The sequence below is a fragment of the Otolemur garnettii genome, unplaced genomic scaffold (genome assembly GCF_000181295.1).
Source record: "Otolemur garnettii isolate 467f Iridium unplaced genomic scaffold, OtoGar3 scaffold00030, whole genome shotgun sequence".
Lineage (NCBI taxonomy): Eukaryota > Metazoa > Chordata > Mammalia > Primates > Galagidae > Otolemur > Otolemur garnettii.
Genome location: NW_003852425.1, coordinates 15,475,634 through 15,494,372, shown reverse-complemented (window position 1 = coordinate 15,494,372; position 18,739 = coordinate 15,475,634). Strand labels below are relative to the sequence as shown.

General features: G+C 42.0%; 1 protein-coding gene across 3 annotated transcripts in view; it reads left to right on the top strand.

The window, feature by feature from the left end:
* The first annotated feature begins 205 nt into the window (after window positions 1–205).
* The window catches only part of PAM (peptidylglycine alpha-amidating monooxygenase), a 149,315-nt gene continuing 130,781 nt past the window's right edge, over window positions 206–18,739 (top strand). For all 3 annotated transcript variants that reach the window (XM_003788932.2, XM_003788933.2, XM_012804625.2), the window contains exons 1-2: window positions 206–306; window positions 1,212–1,332. In XM_003788932.2, coding sequence (XP_003788980.1) covers window positions 206–306; window positions 1,212–1,332 — 222 coding nt within the window. The remainder of the gene's footprint in view (window positions 307–1,211; window positions 1,333–18,739) is intronic.

Sequence of the window (18,739 nt, the reverse complement as noted above, 5' to 3'; positions counted from 1 at the left end):
GCTGGAACGTGTTAGTCATCCATTATCTGCTTCTATTTCCGCAGGTCCTGAGTGATGACTGACGCGGGTTCGTGTGATGTCCCCGGCGCTCGCTGTCACTCGGGAGCGATAAGCAGCGCGCGCGTCTAGCCCCGGGCGGCGCCGGCTCGGAGGGCGGAGGACGCAGGTGCCGCCGCCCCGCACGCCCCGCGCCCGCGGGCCGGACATGGCCGGCCGCGCCCGCCGCCCGCTGCTGCTGCCGCCGCTGCTGCTCGCGCTCACGGCCGGCTGCCTGGGCTTCCGGGGCCCGCTCTCCGTCTTCAAGAGGTGGGTGTCGGCCGCGGGGGTCCTGGGCGTGCGGCTGAGGACCGACTCGCTAGCGGGCGACGCGCCCGGCTGCTTCCCTTCGCTGAAACCACTGGGAACGTCAGCCCAGAAACAACTTCTAAAGTCCCCCTTGCAGAGAAAGCCCCAGGTCTTGCAGCCCAGCTGCCCTGGCTTTCAAAACTCCAATAGAAGTTGTGGTCCTCCAGTACGGATCACTCCCTCTCGGGGTGGGGGGACTGCAAAGCAGCCGCTTAGACCCGACGCCTTGTAGGTAACAGTCCAGGGAATAAAACCCCGAGATAGACGGTGGTGGGAGCAGACAGGGCTGTGCAGCTCTGGGCGAACAGTGTGCACACCCGCCGCGTAATCACCCTGTTAAATATTTATACACTTGCACATTCGTAATTCACATCTCGGTTTTTTATTTCCTCATCATTCAACTCTGCCTCCTAGCAAACATGGCTAGTTTTTTGTTTCTGATTAGTTATACTGGGCAATCGACATAGACAATCAAACAGAGATTTTTACTGGGTTGTGGTTACTATTTCTGCCATTAGAAAATTGTCATGCCTGCAATAATTTCTAGTACATTAATACTGTACCTTCATCAAATAGGAACAAATATATTTTGATGACTTTTTATTGAATATAGTTTTAAATGTAGCCTGCTTGGTTGTGTTGCTTATATTTTGTTTACAAACTGGTTATATATTGTTCACGGACTATAAAACGCTGACCTATGTATGATTCAAAACATTATACAGTCGTCACATCTTCAGAGTTTTCATTGGCTCTCCATCAATAATCTTTAACTTAGGATCCCAAAATTCCTTTTTATCCCCGTCTCATGTTGAGTTTAGATTCCGTTATGTTCAAGAGTATTGAAATTTTCTTCTTCTTTTAAGGTTTAAAGAAACTACCAGATCATTTTCTAATGACTGTCTTGGTGCGAGCAGACCAGTGACCCCCGTGGACTCATCAGACTTCACAATGGACATTCGCATGCCTGGGGTGACTCCCAAACAGGTGAGAGGGACTCTGTCCTTTACTAGTTACCGTCCAGTACATAACCCTTCACGAAAACAAGAGCCCTGCATTTGTAGCTGTGTTAACTTCTTTACAAGGAGGCATTTGCTTTCAAGACTTCAGATAGGGCTAGAAAAATTGAATATTGTAAAGACGACTAAATCTCTCAAGGTAAATCTTTCAGTTAAATTTCATTTACATAGTTTTACCTGTGTTGTTAGTTGTGGTTCAAAATGAACATTGAAAATGTATGCTTTGAGATTCTCTGTGGACTCCTAGCCTTTATAATACAAGTAAGTATACATTGAAATCTGAAAACTTATCCTAATAAAGGGAAGTGGGGCTGAGCATGAGTATCGAAGCGATGACTTTGTTTAAATACCTTCCTATCACAGCCACAACTTGAAAAACAGAAGCATGTATTTACTGGCAAGAATTTGAAAAACAACAATTTCATGTATAAAAGTTAAGGAAACCGTTCAGGCGGTTCATACAGGTGGCCGACTGTGCGTTTCCCTTGGCTAACTGGCTTGTCAGGAGACGTGTGGAGTCAGTGATGGCAGAGCCATGCAGATTCGACCAGGAGCATCTCAGGTAGACCTGGGTTGTTGCTAGGGCTGTTGGAGGTACACAGAAAAAGCTCAAAGCGACTGTTGGCATGTGGGCAGGTGTTTCATTAAGCATAAAAGGCCAGACTTAATTGTGCTTTGCGGCCAGGCAGTGGAGGGATTTATGTGTGTCATTAAAAGATAGTCTTCTCCTTTTGAAGAGCTGCCGAGGCAGGGAGAGACCTGGGTGTTGTGAGCTGCAGCGGCCGATGACTCATGCTGCAGATAACATTCTAGTTTTCTTTTTTTCTGCTCTTGTTTTCCTTTAGTACTGGGAAAATAAAAGTATTCATATTCTACTTATTGGGAAGAATTACTTCTGAAATGGACATCCAGAAACTCTAGATTCTGGACATAACACCCATGGGCCTTTTTCTCCAGGACTATGGACTTGAAGCCCTGCATATGATCTAATTATCTTTCAATAACGACTTGACCACTGCAGTCACTATATGACCGTGTCCACGGCTTCTCTGTGCATTCTCTTGTCACTGTCCTGGCCCTCAGTCCTGTGAGCTCTGTATCTGCTGGGAGCTAGAAGATGTGTAATGAGACTGAGACTATGAGAAAGCAACAGCCGCTCACATGTGAATGGGTCCTCTTCTTGTCTCTTACTCTTAAAAGTTATTTTTCCTCTATGTTTGCTTGAGCTGAGTGTATATTCTCTCAAAATATCCACAAATTGGTTTTTAAGCACTCCGTTCCCATGAGAATATTATTATTTTACCAAACTGTCATTTGTTGTGGTTCGTTACTGTTGTTCTTTTCTCCTCATTATTTGAGAGTAATGACGTTGAAGTTATTGAACAGTGATAAGAGTGGGCAACTGCATTGGTCGGTAATCTCAGAGTGAGGTGCTGGAGGAATTGATTAGAAAGGGACGTCAGGTGCTCCGTTCTCACAAAACAGAATTTTTATTAATTCTTATAGTTATATAATTATCAAAACAATTCCCTGGAAGAAGAACAAGCAGTATTTCAGTTACCCCTTTTTATTTATCTGTGTTCGCCTTTGCCCCCGCCGTGGAATCTGCTGGGCGGCTTTCCAGTAAGAAGCTGCTCCCCTCCTTGTTCGCGCCCTGAGGCTGTGTATGGTGCCTGAGCCCTCACCCAGGCTCCCGAGGAGAGCAGGACTGCAGTGGTGGACTGCAGTGGGAAGGACTACATCCCACCTCCCTCTCCAGAGGGATTGGTTTGGAATGAAGTGCATCATCCAGCCAGTCAAATCCTAGGACTGTTGCTGGAAATCCATTTTCTGTTGCATGTCAGCAATAGGCTTATCGTCTGAGGGTCTGCTGAGTTCAGGAGGGAGCCAGGATGGAATCACAATAATGCCCTAGAGGGCAGCGCAGACACCTGCAGAGAATGTAGATTCTGGGCGGCATCACTATTTATGGGGTTCTCAGTTATGCTGGCCTTTCCTGTTTGCACCAGGTTGAGCTGGGTGTTGTGTCACCCGACTGGGAAACACTCAGTTACTGTGCTCGACAGCTCAGGCCTGGCTGTAGAGCAGTTCGTCCACTGTTTCCCATCACTGTGTATCGACTGCGTGCCGTGAGCCCTTACCCTGGCCTGGCTGACATAAAGACCATGTACCACATGTACTTTTGTGAGGAACGATGGACTCCCTGCTGGATATACCTGGAACCTCTCTCCTCCTGAACTGGATGTTCTTGGTGAGGAAGAGCAGAACTGTGATACTGTGAGTACTTTGGTGAAGAAAGTGCTCTTTTCTTAAAAATGAAAAGAAATCTCGAGTTATCATGAGTCCTTTAGAGGAAAGGAGATAAAAAGGAAAGAAAGAAAACATAAAAAGTATTACAGGAAAGAAAGAAAGGTAAAGAGAAGTAAAAAGATTTTCCCAAAAGTAAAATCCAAGACAATGGAACCATCCATAAGAAAAATAAAAGGGAAAAACACAAACAACTAGAATATGAAGACAGAATCTTTAAAAAATCCCATAAGAAAAAGAGGAACAAGGAGAACATAAAGACAAGGGAAGATGCTCGGGCATCAGCTGGCAGAGGGAGGAGGACAGCGGCGGCATCAAAGGAAGAAGGGGGGGGGTCTTAGGTCGCAAACAATGAGAATTCCTTGGATAGAAACTGGCAGACTTGGACGGGAGGTGGAGAGAACCTTAGACACAGTGTAGGTAGCACAGCTGACTGATTTTACAGGTGGTTACAAGTAGATTAGTGACGTATCAAAGGATACCCGGCCCCATCAGGCCTCTGAGTTGCAGTCCATTCTGCTGTAGCCTAGGACTTCAGAGTGGCAATTAAAGGCAATTCAAAATTATTCCCATTAAAGTAGATCTGATTGAGTCCAGAAAAAGTGTTTTACTGTCTTCTGCAGTATCAATTTTATAATCAAAGTGAGCTCACACTCTCTCTTTCCCGACTTTAAAAATTTGAAAATGATTTTCATTCTCTTTGATAAATCTCCTGTTACTCTGTCAGTCTTTGTTTTGCTTTGTTTTTTGGCCTAGGAGAAGATTGGAGAGAAGACTGGGCAGCTGGCCACGGGCACTGGCTTCAGCAGGGCCACAAAGTGGAAATATTTTGAGGCTTCCTTTTTTGTTTTTTTTTTCTTCTATAAAGTTTTGGCCAGGGCCAGGCTTGAACCTGCTACCCCCGGTATATGGGGTCGGCGCCCTACTCCTTGAGCCATAGGTGCCACCCGAGGCTTCTCTTTTAGTACTTTTTCTCCTTATTTGATTCTCTTTCTCATCTGGGACCCTGTGGACTTTACAATTTCTTGTATCAACAAACAAGACAAATTATGACATGCTAACTGTCCCTTGGATGTTTGATTTTAAAATAAAGATATAATTGCCATGATTTTATAAAACATTTTATTGTTTAAATCAAACGCAGATTCAGGGATAGAATGCAGGCTTTGGGGCCAGGTTGGCAGCAATCTTCTTCTTCCCTCTTGACCAGCTAGTCCTGCTCCTTTATCTGCAGAGAGGTCAATAGTTTACCACCCCAGGTTTGTTTGGAGGACCAGTGAGGTAACATTCAGTCACCCTCACACATTAGGCCCCTAGAAATGCACAACAATATTATGATGATGATGATGTGTGTTGAGAGAAATGTGAAGGAACCTTAGGATGAGAAAGGAATTGGTCACCTTTATGTTTTCAGTATAATCCACGGAGAAGGTGAGACACTGCAGGGATCTTGAAAGAGAGGAAAGGGGGCCAAATAAAGAAAGACAGAAAGGACAGACCCAGACAGCAGGAGCCTGAACAAAGGAGGAGAGGAATAAGCCCTGTGTGTGCTCATTCCTGAGTTGTTATTGTCATTGAAAATAGCCCTATGATACGAGAAAAAAGAAGCACTGAGAATGGCAAGTATGTTTTTCTCAGAGTTCTTAGACATCTTTTATATTGCTTAGAAGAGAGGATATCAAACGATGTTTCATCAGTATGAAGCCTTATTTACCCGCACATGTCTGAAGTCAGCCTGGATGTTTCGGTCTTTTCTGAAGACTGTACTCAGAGTCAGGAGTGGTGGTTTCGGTGGTCAGGCTGTAGGAAGAACAGACGCTATGGTGACCTTCTTTAAAAAACCACTTTCGTCTCATATATGGCCTTTCAAATCTTAGGCTTATGTGGTATTTTACTCATTTGCTATTTGTTTCACTTAGTCCTCTGCATTACAAACACAAACTAATTTGTAAGAGAAAAATAATTTTACAAAATGAAAGATTTTCTTTGGACCTGATATCTTGAAATCTTACACTGATGGAATTTCTTTGACTGGGATGTGCTGGGCTGTCATCTCTGCAGTTGTTTCCTCTCTTATTTGGGGAGTGGTTTGAGGAAAAGAGGAATACACATTTGCTTCTCTGAAGCTCTTGGAGATGCTTGTCTCATTAAGTATTTATCTTTTGAAGAATAACACATCACACTTTGAAACCAGAAAGGACCCTTTCCCTGTGTTTCTAAGCATAAATATCTATCACCAGCAAACAGAACAATTTTGTTTAAAGATTACATTAGACACCCCAAAGCAACAGGTTGAGAACCCTGAAATTAGAATCTTATATTATCACTTGTTTTAAAATAATGAAGACAGAATACAGCTATTGAGATAAAACCAGAGTGAACAAACTCCTAAAGAATTTTCCCAAAAGCTTCCCACTGCCTGAGCACACGGGTTCACACCTGTAATCCCAGCACGCTGAGAAGCCCAGGCAAGAGGCTGACCTCCAGCCTGGGTGACGGAGCGAGATTCCCCCCCACCCCCGACCAAAAAAAAGTAAATACAAAGAAGATTCCACTGTGTTTTTCTTTGGCGTTTTGTCAAATTAGCAATCCTTAGTAAGTGTTCACTAATAACTACTATACGCTAATTTCTTAATTTCTAGCAGAAGAAGGGAGACATGACCCTCCTGCCAGGATGCATCTGTAATCTGTAAGAACCCAGATTCCTGGGCTTTTCTTCCTGTACTCCTGTAAGGAATTAATTTTAAAATATGAAGCCATAAACGTAACATTATTTATGCGTAAACTTACCAGATTATCTGTTTAATTAGAAATAACATACATGTTAATGCAGAATTGTTTTTCTCTAGTTCACAACATTGATTAGACTTTTTATGGAAAGGTACATAGTGGTACACAAGTATGGCTTTTGGTTGCTTTTAAGACCATTATGTTAAATCTATTTTATTTTAAAATTCTATCATTATGAAAAAAAATACTGCTTATCCCTAGACAGTACTAAAATCTCAGGGCAAAATTAGCACAAGCCCCCAGAAAAATGAGGCTTTATCAGAATAGTTTCTCTACTTCCAGGACCCTGAACTCCTTACCTCTTTTCTCTAGTTGTATTAAATAGTATCTAATAATATGAGCATTCTTTTGAAATTAAAATCCCAAGTTTTCTTTTGGGAATCAGGATAAAAGGAAGGCAGACACCCCACACACCCATTTCTCCATTCCTCTTTCCAGACAGCTTGACTTTCAGTTTAAGCTTCACAGAAGAAGGGGAAAAAATTATTCTGTGGGCACTAGCCAGTAGGTTGTCTGTTATACTCATTCATGTGGGAGAATAGAGCCACATGCTGGCCCCAAACAGCTGTGCAATTGCTACAGAACACTTGAAGAAGTCCCCACCCAGCCTGGGAGTCCCATCATTTCCTGGCCACCACCGTGGGGTCAGTAGCCACACTGCACGGTACCTTCCTTGGGGCTGTGACCCCTCACCCTGCACCCTCCTCTGACAGTCTGTTCACTAGAACAGACATGGCAAATCAGGGCTGCTTTTTGAGTCAAATCTATTTGACTGGGAGGAGCCGCCTGGAAAGTGGGAAGAGCTGCGCACTTGCCTTGGGCGTGGCATGGAAGTGGGCAGCATGAGGTCTGCCTGACAGTGACAGTCAGCAGTGGTAGCTCCAGCAGCAGCCTCTGGAAAGAACAGAACACCAGCAAAGATGGATGGCATTAAATCATTGTCTGAAAATAAACATGAGTCATGGCTTTTAGTGTTGACTTTCCTCCATTCTTTTTTCTCCCTTCACAAAAAAATAAAAGCATGCTTATCTTGCTATTGAAGGAGGAAAATTGAGAAACATCCTAATCCTGGACTAGCATTTACTTTTAATTTAGAAGGACAGAGTCAATGCATAGAGAATCCCAGTATTCGGGAAAAGGGCAACAAAAGAATTATGCTATCTTTTGCCCCTCCAAACCAAGAAGGTGATGTTATCTCCACGTTGCCAGTGGAGAAGCTGACAGCAAAGAAGACTCAGTGATTATTAGAAAGGATGGCACCAAGCCTATGTTTTGTTGACTTCACTGCCACACACTCAATTGTTTGTTCTCCATTCTTTTGTGAAGGCTGAGGACTGGTGTCATTTAAGATAACACAGGTTGGATCCCAGCTGATGCTCAGATCCTGGGATGATGCTTGGATCCCGGGATGATGCCTGGATCCCAGGCTGATGCTCAGACCCTGGGATGATGCTCGGATCCCGGGATGATGCTCGGATCCCGGGATGATGCTTGGACCCCAGGATGATGCTCGGACCCCGGGATGATGCTCGGATCCTGGGATGATGCTCGGATCCCAGGATCATGCTCGGACCCCGGGATCATGCTCGGACCCCGGGATCATGCTCGGATCCCGGGATGATGCTCGGACCCCGGGATCATGCTCGGATCCCGGGATGATGCTCAGACCCCGGGATGATGCTCGGATCCCGGGATGATGCTCGGACCCAGGGATCATGCTCGGACCCCGGGATGATGCTCGGATCCCGGGATCATGCTCGGATCCCGGGATCATGCTCGGACCCCGGGAAGATGCTCAGATCCCAGGATCATGCTCGGATCCCAGGAAGATGCTTGGATCCCAGGATGATGCTCATTTGCACATTTGGCTGTTTGCTTCCTCATCACACTTCAATTATATGAAATAAACAGATTACAGAAATGTTAAATGGCTCCTGTAAACAGCAGATTCAAGTCACTGGTAGGGCTTTGCCAGGGTTTCACTTTAAATTATCATGCTTCCTCTTTATTTTTACCAAAATCTATTTAATTTCCACCTAGGGAAGACTTGATTGAATTATTAGCAATAGTTTTTGTTCATGAGAATAATATAAATGTGGACCTATCTGGGTTCAGAATGGCAAGTACATGAATTCTCATATAAACTCTGTGTTAAAAGTATTAACCCCATTTATTTATTTATTGAGACAGAGTCTCACTTGCCACCCTCAGTAGAGTGCATCACAGCTCACAGCAACCTCAAACTCCTGGGCTCAAAATTCTCTTGTCTCAGCCTCTTGAGTAGCTGAGACTATAGGCACCCACCACAATGCCTGGCTATTTTTTTTTCTTTTTTAAGAGAAGGGGGTCTTATTCTTGCTTAGGCTGGTCTTAAACCTGTGAGCTCAGGCAATCTACCCACCTCAGCCTCCCAGAGTGCTAGGATTACAGGTTTAAGCCACTGCGCCCAGCATTAGCCCCATTTTTATATGTGAAATTGATACTCTAGGACAGCCATTCTCAACCTGTGGATCATGACCCACAAGAACAGTATTAAAGGGTCACGGCATTAGGAAGGTTGAGAACCACTGCTCTAGGAGATTGAATGAGCTTAAAATGGCCAGTAAATACAATAGCAATTTAAATACATATTTACTTGAATCTGAAACCCATGCTCATTCCATAATTCCCTGCTGCCAGTCTGTTAATAATGTGTGTGTCTTCCAGAGAATATTACTATACAAGTTTTTATGAGTCAGGTATGTGTATATATGTATACACAGGTATATACTTGTATTACATATATATTATGAAAAATACAATTTGTTTCTATTACACAAAATATAGATTACTGGCTTTATCTTACATTTTTGAATAATTTTTTCTTGTATATTCTCATGCACATGCAAAAGAAATAATACTAGTCAGAATTCCGGTGAGATATTCCTGATACTTAGCTATTAAAAGATACCTTGCAATCAGCCTAGGTCAGCCTATTTTAACAGTTTTTTTTTCCTAATTCTTAGCAAGTGATTAGCAAACCAGAGATTAGCAAATACTTCTTACAGTGTTAGCCAGCAGATATTTTTGGTTTATAAGCACATATTTTGTTTTTCAATTATTGTAGTTAGAAAATAGCTAGAGATAACATATAAATGAATGGATTGGCTATGCCTCAATCAAAAACCTCTTTACTAAAATAGGCAGCCAGCCCCCAGGCTATATTTTCCCAATCTCAGATCAAAGCAATCCTATGTGCTGTCCAGGCTAATACATGGATTGACCCTTTGGCATCTCATGAACTGTGTCATCTGACTTACAGAGCGTAAGGAATAAAAATACCAGTGCAGGTTGACAATGCTGTGATCTCTGTTCCTTGATTACTGATTCAGTTTTCATGAGTAAATGATCATAAACAAGAATTCCCTTATTTGGAGTACTGTGTAATATTTCAGACCTCTCCAGCTCAGTAAATGGCAATTCCTGTGTTAAAGCTCCTCTGGGCCAAAAACACTGGTATCTTTACTGATGTCTTTTGCTCGCTCAGTCCATAACTGGCAGACTTCCAAATATATGCAGACTGTGGCCTCTTCTCCTGGTCCACATCCTCTTCACTCCGGCCCCAGCACTGTCTTCTCTTCCTTGAATTATCACGATGGCCTCCTCACTGGCCTGCCTGGTGCCAGGCGTCCCTGTGTCTGTGCCTTGTACAGCGGCCCCAGGGGCTCCATTTTCTAGCCACTAACTCCTTCATGAGTTTCCTGCACCTCTCATGTTCAGAGCCCAGGACTTTGCAGTGGCCCCCAAAGCCCTTCATTTTTCCTGCCAACTTTTCCCATTGCTGTGTCTCTGGTACCTCATTTCTGTGTTATAATTGATGTCAAAGGTAGACAAAGAGGCATGTTACTCTAGTGGCAAGGGCAGGTGTTAGGGCAGGGAGAAGAGTTTAAGCTGAGTTTAAACTCTGACGAACTCAACTTTGCTCTGTGCAGGAACACCTGGGAATTTTAAAGGGACATTTAGGGAATGGGAAGGAGGGTAAGTGTGAGTTCATCAGAGTCAGGGAGGTGGAAAGGGTTGACGTCAGTGTGATTAGCCAGCTGGGTGTGCTGCTAGAAGTTATGACAGTCACGTTCGTGTCCCACCACAGAGATGGGAGACGGAGGCCTGACTCCTAGGTGTTGTCTGGAGCAAACAGTAGATTATTTTTGCCAGGGTTGAGTTTTCTTAAATAAGAGTTTTAAGGGGGGGGCACGGTCGGGATATAGAATTGAGCTGTTAGAAACTGTGCAAGTGTTGGTTCAAGTCTTGCAGGCCCAGGTTGAGGCCTAGTTGAGAAAGTGCTCAGAAGAGCCTGGCTAAGGATTAGTCAAGGAGATACTCTTTGTCAGTCTTTATGGTACAAACAAGCAAAAATCTGATTCTACCACTTGCTGACTTCCAGCCATTGACGATGTACTTCAGCCTTGATGTGCTTCAGTTTCCCCCCATCTGTAGAATGGGGATAATGACAGTTCCTGTCTGACGGGGCTGTGGTTAATGAACAGGTGCAAAGCTCAGCTGATGCTCAGCAAACTTAGTTATTATTGTTTCTTCCCTAAAGTACATTTCCATGGACGAGTTAAGAGGTGTTATCGAGTGACTAATGGAAGGCCTCGATGATGAAAATACCCTAGAAGACTTGAAATAAAGAATTACAGAGGATCAACTTGAGCACGAAAGACTCGTGAGAATAACCCCTCAGTCATTCTATAGTAGTAATTTTCTAGACCATATTGTAGAAATAGCTAGAATCTACATTGTTCTCTTTATCAGGAAAAACTTTGTGGAGATAATAAGTTTTGGAGAATGTGGTTCAAAGGCTAGGGAGAAAGATTGTGAAAACAAAATTATGATCCCTATGAAGGCACCGTTCTAGAAATAATGGTATAAACAGATGATGTTATCAGAACCTCGACTTTTATAATGTTGTGTTTAAAAGAATATACCAATCATTCCAGGTACAATTCACTCAAAGATGGGGCATTACATACCTTAGGCATCAAAACCCATCACTGTCAAACATATAAAATAAAAATTTCAAGTGAAGTTGGTTAAAATAAAATTATGAAAAGATTTCTGGTGTATCACATAGATCCCCAAAGGCAAGTGCATAAAGCATCTGAATATTTCAGTCAGCAGGCTAATTTTAAATATATAGCGCTGTGCCTTATAACATTGTTTGTCAGTAATGGACAGTGCATACAACCGTGGTCCCATGAGGCTATAACGGAGCTGGAAATCCCTATGGACTAGTGGTGTTGTAGGTGGCATCCTAAGTGATGTTCTTCTTGTGGTGATGCTGGTATTAACAACCACTCTGCTCTGCCAGTCATGTAGAAGCATAGCACATACAATTATATGTGGTACTTAATGCTTGATAATGACAAAGAACCACTATGTTAGTGGTTTGTGTACGCATATTTACTAAAGGATAATTTTTAAGTAGTTTAAAATGTGCTCTTCCTGCTTAAAAAAAAAAAAAAAGAGTTAACAGTAAACCAGCTTCAGGCAGGTGCCTGGGGTGGGGGGGTTCAGAAGAAGGCAATGTTATCACAGGGGGTGACAGCTCCTTGGGTGTTATTTTCCCCAAATACCTTCAGGGGGCCTAGATGTGGGGGTGGAAGACAGTGATACCGATGGTCCTGACCCTTGTAGGCTGAGGCTCATGTGTGTGTGTGGTGTGTGTGTGTTTTGTGTTTTAAACAAAAAGTAGTAAAAAATAAAAATTGTTAAAAAATTGCAAGAAGTTTATAGAAGAAAGGTGTGTAAAGAAAAAATATTTTATACAGGTGGACAATGTGGGTTTTTTTAGCTAAATGTTATTACAGAAGAGTCAAAAAAATTTAAAAAATGCATGTTTATAAAGCAGAAAGTTTCAGTACCTGTGTATACAAGTTGTTAAAGTCTGCGGTTGTTGTATAAATGCCCCAGGCTTTCACGCTCACACACCACTCCCTCACCCACCCAGGACTACTGCATTTATGGTTCCTGCCCTGTACAGGTGTGCCTTTTTTTTATGTTTGCACCATGGCTTTTGACTGTGCTTAGACCATAAACACCACTGTGTCACAGCTGCCTGCACTATGGAGCACAGTAACACACTGTATGGGTTTGTAGCCCAGAAGCAAAAGTCCGGACCCCAGAGCCTGGGTGTGCCGGAAGCCGTACTGTCCAGGTTGGTGCAAGTCCCCTCCCTGGTGTTCCAGCAGGGACAGGATTGCCTGAGGACGTGTTTCTCAGAACATGTCCCCATCTGTGTGATGTGGGATTGTATTCAATGTATAGGAAATTTAATCTAATTTATATCTTATATTTTAGGAAGAAAATACAATTTCTTTTCTAATGTCTATAGAACATTTATTAAATCTTACATAGGTAGATATTGAGAAATTTTAGTTGATCATAGTAATTTGAGTTTTTATACTCTCACCCACTGATAGTAATCCAATAAACAGAAATAGACCAAAAAAAGTCATGGAAAACTTAACTACTTAAAAATTTAAGACCATTTTTTATCACACACCCTGAAAGAAGGAGAAAATCAATTTGATTTTGAAACTAAAATTTCAAATTGGTTTAGAGAATGATGACAAGGACTAAAACCCGTGAGACCTAGCTAGGTCAGTATGCACAGAAAACTCGATAACCTTAAATTCTTTCATATTGAAAAAATAGGATAAAGTAAAATACAATGTAATCTAAATATAAGTTGTATATATAAATGTTCATTTTAAGAAATAAGAGTAAAGCAATAGCATCAATGAAAATAGAGTGAAAATAAAGACAAAATAATAAATAGGTTTAAAACATAGAAAACATAAACACAATAAGAAATATTTGAAATGTCCTTTAAAATGAATAAACTCACGGCAGCTCTAACTAAGGATGAAAAAAATGCCATCCTCCTGAATCCAAGGGGCCCTCGTCCTGCCAGACGGTACATTATTAAGGATTAGAAGGGACAGAGTAGAAGTTTTAGTTGCGCCACACATATACAAACTTCTCAAGATGAGAATTATTTAACCAAGAGCAGACTATGAGTGATTAAAAATACAAAGGCCAGAGAAAGGTTTAATTTTCCAAGAAAACCAAGAGGTCCTTACAGAGAAGACACGTGGCCTAGAGGAAAAGTAAGTGGAAAATACTAATGTTCAATTAACAAAATGACCTAAGTTCAATCCTGCTAATAACCAGAGAGATTAAAGCCAAGGAAAAAAATGGCATTTTTGGCCATTCATGTGGCAAAACGTGAAGGAGTTTTGATCTGTGTCTGCAGAGCTTTTAAAGGGAGAAGACATGGAACCGTCTTACACAGTGCTGATAGCAGGGGGCACAGCCCCAGGTTTTTGAGGAAAGTTATCTAGAATTATCTTTTTTTTTTTTTTTTTTGCAGTGTTTTTGGCCCGGGTTGGATTTGAACCCACCACCTCCAGCATATGGAGCCAACACCCTACTCCTTTGAGCCACAGGCACTGCCCTAGAATTATCTTTTAAAGTAAAATTACTCATACCCTTAACATTTTGGAAGACCATTCCATGCAACAGGGCCAGGGTCTCCCTCTGTCAGCCAGGCAGATGTGCAGAGGTGAGATTAGAGCTCTCTAAACCTTGAAATCCAGGGCTCCGAGCAACCCTTCCACCTTGGCCTCCTGAGTACATAGGACCCCAGGAGCATGCCACCTCACCCGGCTCATTTTTTAAAGATTTTTTTTTTATGAGGATGTGGCCTTCCTGTGTTGCCCAGGCAGGTCTTGAATTCCTGGCCTCAAGCAATCCTCCCTCCTCGGCCTCTCTAAGTGCTGAGACTGCAGGCCACAGCCCCACTCCCAGCTGCATTCTGCAGAGTTGGGCAGTGAGCTGTAACTAGTCTGGAGTTGGATCTGCCTCTCTTGCCCTAGAAGTATTGCCGTTGTATATTAAGTGAGAAAAGTAAACTGCAGACTCACACGTGAAGGACGAGTTCATCTTAATAAACATTAACAACAAAAACCCAATAAACAGGTGTCTGTCTGGTTATATATTTTTATTATTTTATTATGGGCATGGAGGAGGCTGGAAAGAGGCACATCAGTCTGTAAACACGGGTCCCTTGAAGAAAAAACAACGCAGGAGGATGACAGCAAATTTAGGGGTGTATATCTAAGGTGTTTTATCATTAAAAAGATCATCTCTTATTTTGTAACAGTTAAAAATTAATAAAGAAGTAAATGATATTACCAACAAAAAGGGGGGTGCAGCTGGATCTTCTGCCCTTCGATATGAATCCCTAATGCTTCCGAAATCTCTAGAGGGGCTTTCCATATGATGCCTCTAATTGATAAATTTTTAATTCTACTCCTCTGCTTTACAACAGTGCTGTTAAGAGAGCTTGATTAATTAAAGAATTTAGGAAATTCGATACACATATAGAGACACAGAGCCCGATTTTCAGGGCATCATTTTTCTGTTACAATCTGTCTGAAGATATTGGTGAAAGGCAGCCATACATATCTTTCCACAACAGCAAGAAAAGTGATTCTTTTTGCACCTATTAGCCACCAGAAAAATTCTCTTTGTTTCACTTATTTTCAGATTTATGTAGTCTGAATTAATATTTTAATAACCCTATTCAAGGAAACCATTTGGAACCATTCCCTGTGAATGTTGCATTCTTTAAGCAAAAGTGCAGAGCACATCCTTTTAAGGCACAGAACACTTTTCACAGGTAACATATTCCACTTAATCACATATAAAGGGACCGATCTGATGTGCAGGTTAGAGGCAGAGCTCTGCCTTAGCAGGTGAAAGTCACTCCATCCAACAAACCTCACGGCACTTTCAAAGAGAAGGGTATAAAAAATAACAAGTGCATTTCTATTGTATAACGTGTCATACTCCCACCCTCAGTGAATCCAATATTAATTGAAAACATTTACCATAGCAACATCAATTTACAAAGGGCATATGATGTATCTGAGAGATTAGAGTGTTTCCTTCCACAGATTTCAGAAGCATGCACAGTTAACCTTTAACAACCTTACTTAATACATACATACACGCACATACATATGCACACACACACATATATATTGGCAAAAGCTTGTTATAATTTGGAAATAGAATCCAAAGCAAACAATAAAATCTTAACGAAAACTGACATCAAATTAAGTAGAAAAAATATGCTTAAAACATTTTAGCTTTCATTATTTATGGGAATAAAAATTATTTTGAGTGGTGAGCTATACTGAATTATGGCTAAATCACTTGCTTCCAACTGAATGATCATTTTGACATGACAAATGGAAACTCTCTGTTTGCCTCACGATTTCTACACTTGATGTCAACAGTTATAATATTCAGCTTCCCCATTTTGGACATGTTAAAATATTAATTTTATCACCTTTATGTATTTTTCACCAATGCTGTGACAGTGTTCGCAGATATATGACTGTCATGATTTCATCCGTGTGACTCAGACCCGCAGGCGGACACAGCAGATGTGAGAGAGAGGAGAGGTCGGTAGCCTGAGTAACCATGAGTGCTAAAGAGGCACCTGCAGTGGGGTCAGACAAATCTAGAAGTTAAAAAATCGCCTCTGAATTCCTTCTCTGCTGTCATAACCACTCCATAATGCAAAACAGAGAAATTTGTGCTCAGGGGTGAGGAGATTAAGTTTCTGTCCTAATAGCATATAGTCGAGAGCAAAAAATTTCTTATTCGACATGAATTCTTTGACTCTGCCAGAGTGTAAATACTGTTCTATCTTCCTCCTATCATTTATATAATCGGCACACCAAGCTTGGCTCTTGAAGCTCACAGCGGTTGGGTCTAAGGGGACTTCCAGTCCTTCAATCAATTATGACAGGAGTCACTTGAAATAAATACGGTATTTCATATAGTTACTGCCCACAGTATTTCACTTTTCACTTAGGTTTGTGATGGTCTGGAAACCTTCTGCGTTAGCCAAGGAGATTTGAAGCACCAGTGAAGCAAATAAAAGCCAAATTTAGCACTGTTTAATATCTCGTTATCTGCCGCTGCTTGAAGACTCCACGTTTCCTGGAAGATGGAGTATCATTTATTTCCCCACCTTCCCGGGGAAGTACTTTGACCATGTACTTCCCAACATTCAAAAGAGTCAACCATCAAAAAAGATTGACTTTAATATGTGAATATTAGAATATATTAATCTAAGATAGTCTCCTTGCATTTCTAAAAAATAAACCCTCCATCACACATCTATCAGTCAAGAGCTGTGTGGAGAATGGAGATTAGCAGGCCTGTGACTCACTGTCCATTTACTCTTGTTATGAAAGGAGAACATTAATTAAGAATGATCGTGTCTATTCATTGCAGAAGTCAGTTCCAGAAATTGCAAATGAGATTTTTCTGAAATAAATTCGAACCTTCTAGGCAAAAACCAAAGATATAATATATATTTATATTAGTTTTAATAGAATTAATTCAGGCATATATACCATTTTTAGTAGCTTTGCCAGAGTATTGAGATGTGCACAAATTTGAAATGATTTTCTAACTTTTCTTTTTCTAAATATCACTCTGCCAGGCCATTTCCCCTCACAGTCTTTCATCAGATAATCTATGACACATTGTTCTTTACATTTATTTTTCTATATTTAAGCATCAGTCAATACAATACTATAGACCATGTATCTCTTTCTGTATAAAGCTCCCTGATTCTCTCAAACTGACCTTCCTGAGTGCTGTAATTATGTCACTCTTAAGGACTTATTGTGCAGTCACTTATGAGTGATTACTTTTTATGTTTTAAATCTCTTACTGAGGGATATGAAACCAGTGAATGCCTCTTATTCATCTTCATGCATAATTTTGTCAGTGTTTACTCATACTGAGTGAACAAAATTATCATCTGTATTTAAGAGAAGCCAGCTTCTACCTCTCCAGGAGAAAAGAATATGAACCGATCATCCAGTATTTTATATATTTTCTTGCATATAAAAGGCCCTCAGTATTTGTTGATTAATAGATCTATCTTCCTTGAATCCATACTTAGCTTTTTCTTTCTTTTTTTTTTTTTTTTTTTTTGAGACAGAGTCTCATTCTGTCACCCTCAGTAGAGTGTGGTGACATCACAGCTCACAGCAACCTCCAACTCCTGGGCGATTCTCTTGCCTCAGCCTCCCGAGTAGCTGGGCCTACAGGTGCCGCCACAATCCCGTGACCACCACCCTCGGCATATGGAGCTGGCACCCTACTCGCTGAGCCACTGGCGCCGCCCTGTTTGTTAACGTTTTTATTCAGTTCATGCCTCTCTTTCCTTAGCCCACTGTGGACTGCCCAAGCACGTCTGGCTTTGTTCATCCCTGAACCCCCATCTAGTCCAAAGCCTGGTGGAGCAGACTTGGGGGTCTGTCTGTGGGATGGACAGTGGCACGGGGCAGGTGCCTGGCTGAATAGGCGAGTCCCCCGCTGCCCTCCAGGGAGACACCCTGTGGGCTGCGCTCCGGCTCCCTCTGTCTCCAGCTCCCCTGCGGCTGCCTGCTGCATCCTCCTGGCTCTCCCTGGCTCCATCCAACTGCTCCCGCTCAAGCCCTGCACCCGGGTTTCATGCCCCACACCCTTCTTGCTCCCCAGGCCAATATCACTTCTCAACAGGTCTATTAATACACTCTGATTTAGATCAAATTAGAATTCTCTGACCTAAAGTAGAATTCTGAAGGCTGAATTGCCTTCATCTTCCCAGGTCTTTGGTTGTCTGGCCGTACCCCACTCCCTGAAACCTACCCTCTGTGGCTGAGTCCAGTCACCTCACTCTGCTTCCACCGCACTTGCTCCCATGTCAGGGTTCTGTTCAGACCCTGAACACCAGTTTTCATCTCGGAATGTCCTCCTACCTCTGTCTGCCCCGACCGTCCCCTCCCCTGTGAGGCTCTGCCGCTCTGCCCAGGACTTCTCAGAAATGAGAGGAGCCCGTCACCTCTTCCTTTTATTTATTTTTTCCTTTTTGTGTTTTGTTTTTCTTTGAAAGGATTCTTTTATTTAAAATACCTTTTTGCAAATATTACAATTTGGGGCTTTAATATACTAAAATCCTATGAATACTTGGCACCGTTCAAAATGTACTCCGGCTGTGTAGTATCGCGTAAACCTTCAGTACGTGTAAAAAGAAGGCGGATTTAGGATTTAAGAACAAAATGTTTTAGAAATAAAAAGTTTTAATAAATTTCAATACTTCCTTTTGTTTTTGAGGCTCACATTTTACAATATTTGCAACACTAAGAAATGGCAGACCAGAC